Source organism: Pyxicephalus adspersus, chromosome 2 (genome assembly GCF_032062135.1).
Source record: "Pyxicephalus adspersus chromosome 2, UCB_Pads_2.0, whole genome shotgun sequence".
Taxonomy (NCBI): Eukaryota; Metazoa; Chordata; class Amphibia; order Anura; family Pyxicephalidae; genus Pyxicephalus; species Pyxicephalus adspersus.
In genome coordinates, this window is record NC_092859.1 from 80,868,692 (window position 1) to 80,879,030 (window position 10,339).

Genomic DNA, 10,339 nt, shown 5'->3' on the forward strand with positions numbered 1-10,339 from the left:
TTAACACTTAACAAGAAATGAACAGAAGTTGTACTTGGTAAATTAGTAAATTTACTTGGTCAAAATGTTACATCCAGTGAACCAGTGCCTTTTGGTCTACACTTATTCTTGCGATCTTCATTTCCTCAAAACTGAAGATTTCTGTTTTTGATTTTAAACTATTCCTATTCTCATCAATTTTGCTAAATTGCATGAAACCAGCACCCAACAGATGAAGAAAACCGGGGTTTCCTTGGGTTAGTTTTAAGCTATGTGAACCACCACATAGGAAAGAAAGGTGTTTCTTGCAGGAATACACAAAGGTATGAATAGGCCCTGAAATAGTAACACTCACACTGCAAACTCAGATTTTCACCTTTCAGGTTACACCTATAAAACATACTTTTCTACTGGAAAAAGAAAATGTAAAAAAAAAATTTAAAAAAAAGGCCATGGAGCCATGGAACATTTTAATTGTCATTCCACTCGTGTTAGCAGTTCTGCTTGTTCATCAGAGTACTGTAACCTCTAGTCTATATAATATATTTTTTTAACTATTGGCACTGATTAAAGACAGCAAGTTAAAGAGAAATTAAAATAAAAAAATACAAATTTTTAAAGGGTTTTATTCATCCATTGCTTGGGAGAAAGCAGAACTATTTAAACAGGTTTTCTCAGTACCTTCTGCAAATGTTCTTTGAATACCTGTTTGATTATTCATTCTATGATTCAATATTTCCTTATGGATTCTACCCTTTGTTATTATTCTTCTCTCAGTTGACTTATAATTCCCACCTTGAATGTTAAAATGACTGTATGGAGATTCACATCATGGCTACCACCATATTTATAGCTGACCATTTGTCTTTTCTAATGTATTTGTGTCAGAAACAAAGTTTTGTTTGGATGCTGCTAATTTTGCAGCTGGCAAGTGAAGCACATTCATAAATCATCGACATAGCCCTTTCTTTTCTTATATAAAAAATATGACACAATGGTAATTACATTGTTTATTTTCTTTTTCTTTTTTTTTTTTTGCAGCTTTCAGACGAAGAAATAATGGGATACTATGAGAAGTATGAGCCCAGAAGAAATGAGCTAGAGGCTTTTAATAGGGTAACTTTCTGCATGTGGGATCTTAGCATAACTTTAATTGAAACACATTTGCATATGTTATGTTCTTGAAATAGTTCATTTTATCTATTGTAACATTCTTTTGTTACTTAGAACATTGCAGGATATAACTAAGAAAAATCCCCAAAAATATTTATTTAAAGGAAATTATGTTTGAAAGATTTTAGCCTTCTAAATATAATTCTACAGTATATGTAGAAGTTGTATATAGCATTTAAATTTTCCTTTGAGTTTTGTCTTTTCACCTGTTAACACTTGTTTGTGTGTTGGTTGGGTAATTCAAAATATGTGTGGATTTTGCCTAGTCCCTCCTTTGTCACAATAAAGCTATCGTATTGTGTGCAGTGTCTCACACCACATAGCTTGCCTAAAAACTTCCTAGTGGTTTCTGTGCATAAACTTTTTTGAACACCCATCTGCCAGTCTATTAGGTTTTAATAATAAATTATTATTAAATTATTATTTATTAAATATGTTAGTATGTGAGCTAACAGGACACATTCATCTCAGGCAGTTACCTAATATGTTGTGGACATGGTTTGACTTAGAATGGAGTACAAACTTTAACAAGCCTTTAAATTTACTTAGAATATATTGGGACACATAGTTTGTAGAAAAAAGTTGTTTTAATGCTTATCAACTATGTTTGCGTGGACAATTCGCCCAGTATAGGAAACAGTAGAACAGAAATCATACAGGTAATATAGAGTAATGTAAAGCAATATGGTATTTTGTGGTAACACATCGACACATATACTGCAAAAAAGGTTTTCTATTGAGAAAATGTCCCAACTGTACAAACCTAAAATCATTGGTGATCCTTGTACATTGCAAAGATTTAAAGAATGTTTGTAACAGATTCCTACTTTTCTCTGTCCTGAAGAAATACCTGTTTGATTTATCATGTTGTTTGCAAAAAAATTCCGAATGCATTGTCTTTTTTTTCTAAACAGCTAACTGCAGTGTCTGTATCCTCTAAAGGGTTATTCACCAAAAAGTTCTACCATCTAATCTCATCCTGTAAAAATGATAAAATAGCAACCCCACATTGGAAAAATTAGTCTTAACAAAATGGAATCTTTACCGGAAATGCTTTCCTGGCACTCCACAGCCAGAAGTGGACACTACTGCTCACTGCTGTGACCCCACAATCTTGATCATAGATCGACTGCCTAATACAGATTTACTTGTTGTAACTGCCATAATGTTCCACTACCCGCGCATAGATTTGTGACTACATATATATGGGGCTATCTCCATGGTGTCTTTAAGCTGCAAACACACTTGCAATTATAGTCGTTGGAAAGGATCTTTCAGGATCCTTTCCAATGACTAAGGACTGCACGATGCATGAACGAGCGCTGTACATACAGCACCGTTCTGCTCTATGCAGAGGGGAGCGGGGAATGACAGAGCAGCCCCCCGCTGCGCGCTCTCCCCCTTCCCTTGCATTAGGATTGTTCGTTGTCTATCGTCTGTGGATCCGCCAGGACGGTTGTTCGGATGATGGACGACAGGCGCTGTACACATGCCAAATTGTTGACCGATATCGGCCGAGAACCATTGTATGTGTGTCCGTAGCTTTTCCCTCAGGAGACAATGCCATTTATCTCTAAAGAACATAGGGCTGGCCAGTGCAGAAACGACTGCTAAGTATTTAAGTAACTTGTTGTTGGTTTACACACTGTTTCCCCCCAAGGATATTATCTAATTCACTTCCTTATTTTGTACAAGTTATTGCCTACAGCATGTCAGGGTTACATCACAGTCTATGTAGTGTATGTTTTATGCTCTGGAGTCTTCATAGAGTGCTGTAAACATTGTAAGCTTGTAGAAAGAACTAGATCCAACATTTTAGTCATTGCCCATGCGGTCTTGGATATATTACTGAGTATGATTTACATTTTAAGCATGTTTGGGATGAAACCATTTGAGTAGCACCCTTGTCTTGTGAATTCATTAGTCTTACAGAGTAAGTCATATTTTTTTATGTGAGCGTTTGAGTTTGACCATTTAGTGCATTTAAAGTTTGAGAAGGAGCCAGAATCCCTCTTTTCTTCAAGTCACAGTTGGGAGTATGAGATACAGATGTATTCTCCATTACTCTACAGAGTCTAAAAAATATATACGTAAGGCTCTCTGGCTTGCATGTTCTTTTCAGAATTCTAAGTGCTTTTTTATGAATACTTCCCTGATGTGTTCCTATAGTGAAAGATACATATAAAGTGGATCTTCTCTTACTTGAGAAGTAACCCTCCCTGCATCTAAACTTAATCCTGATGTGCAAAAGGCTGATCATTAGACTTTGCAAAATTTCAATAAATTTGGGGGTTTAGGTTTTGAAACACATTTAATCAGCAAGGGTGGCATGTAGGCTGCCAATCCTGATCACCTTATAAAAATCATACTTACCTGTATGCCTCTAAAGTCTCTAACACATAATAGGCATGTAGCAATCAGATTAAGGGTAAAATCAGAGCAAAATAGTTTGCCAAACTGTTTTTGAAGCAAAAGCACAACATAGTTGTTGGTAGCTCTGAAATATTTAATATATTCATATTGTAACATGTATGATCAGTTTGAAACAGTTGTTTCTATAACGATACATTTTGAAAATATTACATTATTTGTAAAGCCACAACTTAAAAATTGTTTAAATCCCTGATTTTTTTCTGCCTATTGGATACAAAACAGAAAGTTTTTGCTTTTAGTGACAGTGGTCACTTGGGCAAAGTAGCTGAATCTCTCGAACCGATGGAACTTAAAACCTTACAAGGTGTATTAACCCTAACTTTTCTCTGCAAAACTAGATAAAGTTATGTTTATAGGAAACATATGCCTTGATATATACGTTTGCTTCTTCATTCATTTACCACCCAATACTGTTAGTAATATTTACCTTACTGTTTATGATTTTTGCCTTAGTCCTCTTTTCTTAACTATTCTTTCTCTGCAGTTTATCTGTAAGCATATTGCAATTTGTGATGCTGTGTAGTATGGATTAACATATTATGATGTGGCCCTTAATATGAATTTTAATTATATTGGACCCCAGTTATTATTTGCCATTGTTAGAGAGATATTAAACATGGTTCACTTACAATCTATACATTCTAGACATATTATATCCATTTATCTTGGAGTCTTGAATATTAACACTGAAACACTATTTGGCCCAAGTTTGACAAGTTGTGGACCCAAATTTTAATTAAGTAATAAATGCTTTGCTAAAAAGGCACACACAATAAAAATCTTGTCACCTGGTACGGTTAAAATAGTTCACTGTACATAACACTTGCACTGCGCTGTATGGGAGGTCAAATTCTGAATAGTATTATTGTTGGCCTAAACTTTTTTTTTCTGTCCTTTAATACTTCATGTATATTCTTTTCAGCTGAAGGTTTTTCTGGCACCGTGTATTGAGGCCTTGATCCTCCTAGACCGCCTCTGCTATCTAAGAGAACAGGTATGTTTACTTTGACACGTCCAACACATAGCAAATTTCCTCCATCAAATGAGATCATTCACACTTACTGAATAAAAAAAATCTACTCTGAGAGAACACACTCAGTGATGTGCATCATTTGGAATTGGCAAAAAGGAATAAATCTCTGTTTCAAACATATGCCCAACAGATGTTATTATTTTTAGTAAAGTTAGAGCAATAAGTTTAATGGTATTTTAATTGAACTCTAATTTGCAAGACGCCAGCCATTATGTTTATAGCCATTCTATGTAGATAGTTTTCCCTTGTCACAGACATTTACTGAGCTGATCAGGCTAAATAATTTTTTTTTTTAGACATTTAAAGGCTTGAGTTTTGATTACTGTAAATACTGCCACCTAATTTATTAGAATGCAGTCAGTCTAGATATTGCCACATGCCAAACTATTTGGTAAGCAAGTTAAAAATGTTATTGGCTATGTTCTGATGAGTCTTATGCAACTTCAGCTTTGATGTTTAAAAAAGATGTTTGCAATCTTCCCCAAATGAAATGCACTCAATAGATCAGTCCTGTTTTTCCACTATAAACATTTTACCAGTTACACTATGTCTATCGCAGAACCTTCTTTTCAAATCCTTTCTTGGAATCGAAGTGTTGCTGTAACGGCCTGATTTTGTCCTAAATGGTATTTTTACACACAAAAAAAGCAATTTTGAAGTATGCAGATAATGATGTAGTTTTCTGTCTGCCAGCTTCCTTTAAATCAGAAATCTGTATGATTTCCAAGAGCACAGATCAGCCACACTTCATGCAGTTCTCATTTACTCTTTCTGAACCAAGGGGAGAATTGACCTAGTTTGTACAGAAATATGGTCATATTGTTTGCCTCTCTTTGTGACTTTGTGGTATATCTATGATCTTTTTATCTGCTTATGAGGAAACTTTTATCCAACTGTTACCAGAAGCACATGTTTTGCCTCCCATAGCTCCAGCTAAATGCCAAGACGTTTTACATTGCCTTCTGCTCTTATTCAAGAATCCCTTGCCATCATCATAATATTATGCTTACTTTGACGAGAATAATAAGTGCTTATGACCCATTAGGTCAGTAGTTTTATTTTTGCTAACAGATTTTCTGTGAAGAATCTGCTGCATCTGTCAACCAAATGGCACAACTGATCGAGGCAGGTTCCAATAGGAATAATCATGGAAAAAATGCCTATTGAGATTTCTGCATGATTTAAAAAGTTGCACACATGCATAAGAAACATTTCCAACCAGCCGACTGCCCTGCTACTGAGCTGGGTGCCATATGTACCTCTGGTTCTAGGTCCCATAGACAATAGGTCTGGATCTGAGCAAATGACTTGGTGTACTGTTTTGAATATTGGTGTCATACTTATTTTTTCAAGCACATGCATTATTACTTGATTATACTAAAAACATAAGGATCAGGAGCTGGTATTTTGTTTTCACGTCATGTGCCTATCTTTTAGGCAACATGGATAATATGGCATAAAGTCAAAATGGCTGAAGTGTTTGTAAAACCAAAATTTGTAAAAAATAAAAAAGTAGAAAGGCCTTAAGGACTATGTGATATACTTTTTTTTATTATTTGCACAATGGTTACATTTTCAGGACAAGCTTTTGTGGGTATATCTCCATAACAGTAGTACTTGGACCAGAGAAGAAGTATTTGGAATGTATTATTGGAGGAAGGGGGTGTATATCTACAAAAATGCTATCTAAGATAGCTATCTAAAATTAAAATGTACCTGTTAGTGCAAAAAAAAAAAATCCCAGATATTAGTCAACTCTGTTGTCTTGCTGGTTATGTTCTACTTTCTATCCTGCAGAAACAACAGAAAATGATAGGTAATTTGCTATGGGGAAAAATGTTCCCTCAATTATTTTTCTAATGATATCCCAAAAGCTTAAATTTTTTTTCACTTTCTGTCTCCCTTTCTGTGGTCACCAGGACAACTAGAGAATAATTTTTCCCAACGGAACCAGACAGCAACAGCAGGCAGAGAGTTGGTCTAATACTTTCCTTAAAAAGAAACCTTATTAACATTGTTATTTATTTGAGTTGGTATCTTCGAGCGATAACTTTGTAAAAACGAGGTCCTTGGAAGTAAAAACCTGTGTCAGTGTTTCCTGTGACCTAGGTTTTCCAACTGAGTTAGGTGTCTTGTAAGGTTTTTTGTATAAAGGCGGTATGGAACATTTAAATACATAGGATGTTGACATCTTACAATGTATTTCAGTTTATATTGTAGGGTTAAGGAAATCTCTTAGTCACCTTAAAGCATAGATGAATGGTCCATAATGTAATGTGTTCATCATAACATAATGAATTGGTAAATGCATTTATTGGTGTCTTTATGAATTGGTTTGACTTTCTGTTTTTAACAGTGTGATTATTAATTCTTTTGTAGGACAACATTGCATGGTCTGGACTGGTGAAGCTGTTTGACCCTGTGAAATCCCCTAGATGTTATGCAGTGGTTTCTTTGAAAGAGCCATAAGGACACAGTGTGTGACATAAATTGTATATATACATATATGTAAAGTCTGTGCAAAGGGTGTATCACTTGAGGAATGTCTAGTATGAATAGGTCCATTGACTTATCCAAGACAAAGGCTTCAATGAAAGTTTCCGGTCTTTTCCACACGGCCCTAATGAATATAACTACCTTAATAATTAGATGCATTGACTGCAGCACCAAACACCAGTTTTTATTTGCACAAAAGATATTTACTTTACTTTGCCTAGTTTCCATATATCAGATTTTCTGAGTTCATATTCAGTAATGTAAAACTGATCACACAACTATGTGTGTTTCTTTTATTTGCTTTATTTTATATCATGTATTAAATGTATTCTAAATTATTCATTTTTATGTAGATTTGGTCACATAAACTTGTTTAGGGTTTATATAAACAGCACACACTCACATACTGTATAACTGGGCTAATTGCTATTATTAGCTAGTCAGAATTCATTTCATGGATTTAGTTTTGGTAAAGTAAATTCTGGTGATTGCTATACATTACTGCTTTTCTGAGCAGTGCACTGTTTAAATAATTGATGGGGTGATCTTTTGCTTTTACAAGTGTGTGAAACCCCTTTGAATTGGATATATGTAATCTGGTAGTGAGTACATACTACAATTTTACATTAGAGCCACTGTGACAGTGGACAGTAAAAGAGGAAATGAGTATAGTTAACAGTGAGGTCTGTCCATGACTATAAACTAGGCTATTTACAAACATACATACCAACCACACATCTGATGTACATATATGTGCAGGTCATGATCCTGACCATTTTAAATGTCTGAATTTTTTAAACTCCTTCTTTACGCTCAATCAAAATATTTGAATCAGATTAGTTAAAGTTAAAAGAAAAGTTATAGTATTTTTAGCTATTGTGATTACATTGTTTACGTTTGTTAAAGTGAAACTCCTGTTAAGCAGCAAGAAACACTTTTTTTTCTTTTTTTTTTTCCGTTCATTAATTATTTTAGTAAGTCTACCGGCAAAATAATTCCCTAATATCTGATACAGCTTTATAATGTGTAATCTTCTTGCTTACTGAATATTAAACGTGTGTGAGTGTGAGAATTACAATTCATTATCCAGTTTGGAGGTGAGGAGTGACACAGGAAGCTGGAAAGATGAACTGTTCAGGATGTATTTCAGGTAGTTCCAAATGCATAACACTCTTTCAATCCTGTATTCTTCAATTTTAGTTTTTAGTGCAGTTGTTACTTGTTAGTGTTTTGCTATGTTCCTTACAGTGTTATCCCATTTGATGTAACAATATTCAAAGTAAAAAGATACTCGTTATGTGGGCCATATAATGTTGTTATAAAATAAGTATATAAAGGTAAAATAAAATCATAATATGATTCCACAGTGTTGCTCGATCTATATGCGTTTTAAGCATGTCTCTTTGATTTACCATAATTTTATATTTTCTCCTCAAGTTACCGATTAGCATACATATTTCAGAGAATAAAGGACTTGTCAGGGAATCCCCATTATTTAATCCCCTGCCTATATTTTCTTATTTTCCATTTTACATGCTGAAGTCAAGAATATTCTGTAGAGCTTGGTTTTCTGTTACTTATGCAGATGTGTATCATAGTTCAGTTTTACTTTGCAACTGACTGCAACAGTTTTGTTTAGAAGCAAAGCAAACACTAAGCAATTCAAATGATCATAGTTTTTAAAATCAGGACATTTAATTGCCGTTGTGCTCAAAAGACATTGCATAGCTGCCCCTTATTAAAATACATGGATAGAAGTTGGAATTAGAACACTAATGAGTTCATCTGTTACAGAGTTTGAGGGTTCATGTTTACGATTGAGGAGAAAAGAGGGTGAGTTCAGATACTTTTTATGCAAACTTATCTCAGAAAAAAGTAGCTAACAGGCAATATTTTTGTAAACCCTCTGATCACCCTTTTCTCCAGATCCCTAAATTGGTGGAGGCATAAACATATGGTGTTTTGGTACAGATCAAATTGTCAAGATTGCCAACCATCATCATCTTTATTTGTGGGCTTTCAAAAAAGAAAAAATAATAAAAACACATTGGTGTGATGTAAGGTTTTAAACAAGTGGGTAAGAAGGTTTTCAATGTTAGTGATACTATAACAAACTGGCATGTATAATGTCAGGTTATTTATGTAACCCAGAATGTTGAAGGAAATCAAGGCTAAGAGAACTATGGAGACAGTAATGGCTGACCTATTCTTTAAAAAAACAAACCCAGTTGCCTGTGTGTCATGCTGATCTAATGACATCAGTCATTCCCCAGTGAAATGAAACATTTATGCATGTCATGTGCTTTGGTCTGGTTTCTATGCTGCATTTTTGTTCTGAGTCAGCGACTTGGAAAGTCTTGAGGAGAATCAGAATAAAAGCCAAGTAACTAACATACTCTGAATGGGGTCACCATGGCAGACCACCTTTCTTCTAACACCAGATTCTATTAAATAAATCAGCAGGTATTCTACTTCTCAAGTTTACAGGATAATGAAATTGTGACTATCTCAGTAGTAACAATGACAACCTGTGATTTATATGTTTTAATGCATTTGAGGCATGGGTTATGAATTACTGTTATGGCTATTTTATGCATATGTTCATAATTTGTCTATAAACCTTCTTCCCAATAAACTGTTTTGAATAGGAATGCTCTAATGTTGTTTTCCAATTTCTAAATTATGTGTGTGCTGTATATGAGTTTTCTGGCTGTGATCCCTACATTTGCTTCTCCAGAGGATTGCAAGCAGCTATTGATTTAGAGGGCTTTCCAAAGAGCAAATCCCCTTTCAGGCTTAAATTTCCAATGGGTCAGCTTTAATGTAGAAAAGATAAATGTTTCTATTCTGGTTTGTAATTCATGTTTAAATATCTGCAGTCTTGCAATATTTTAGTTCATTTTTGTTGCAGTTTGGTTTCACATTTTATTTTTTTTTTATGTAATGCTTATTTGATTGTCTATAACAGTAATATGAATTTAATTGTTAGAGCTAAACTTTAGCATTACATACACAAATAATATTTGGACATTTCAACCCATTTTAATATGTATTTGGATTTTGTTTCCTAATATTTATTGTAGGAGCCATTGTTTTCTCTTAAGCCCCAAATAATTCAAATCTGCTACATAGTAATATATTTTCTACAGGTGTAAGGCAGTTCTTTAGGGTGCACTTAAGCCAAATCATATCTTGTTTTTAGTTTTCAGTGGAATGAAAAAGGGT

General features: G+C 34.3%; 1 protein-coding gene across 3 annotated transcripts in view; it reads left to right on the top strand.

The window, feature by feature from the left end:
* METTL25 (methyltransferase like 25) overlaps positions 1-9,765 on the top strand; it is an 85,583-nt gene extending 75,818 nt beyond the window's left edge. For all 3 annotated transcript variants that reach the window (XM_072401213.1, XM_072401215.1, XM_072401214.1), the window contains 3 exons: positions 1,021-1,095; positions 4,508-4,579; positions 6,998-9,765. In XM_072401213.1, coding sequence (XP_072257314.1) covers positions 1,021-1,095; positions 4,508-4,579; positions 6,998-7,087 — 237 coding nt within the window. In that variant the 3' untranslated portion in view covers positions 7,088-9,765. The remainder of the gene's footprint in view (positions 1-1,020; positions 1,096-4,507; positions 4,580-6,997) is intronic.
* Positions 9,766-10,339: the final 574 nt, after the last annotated feature.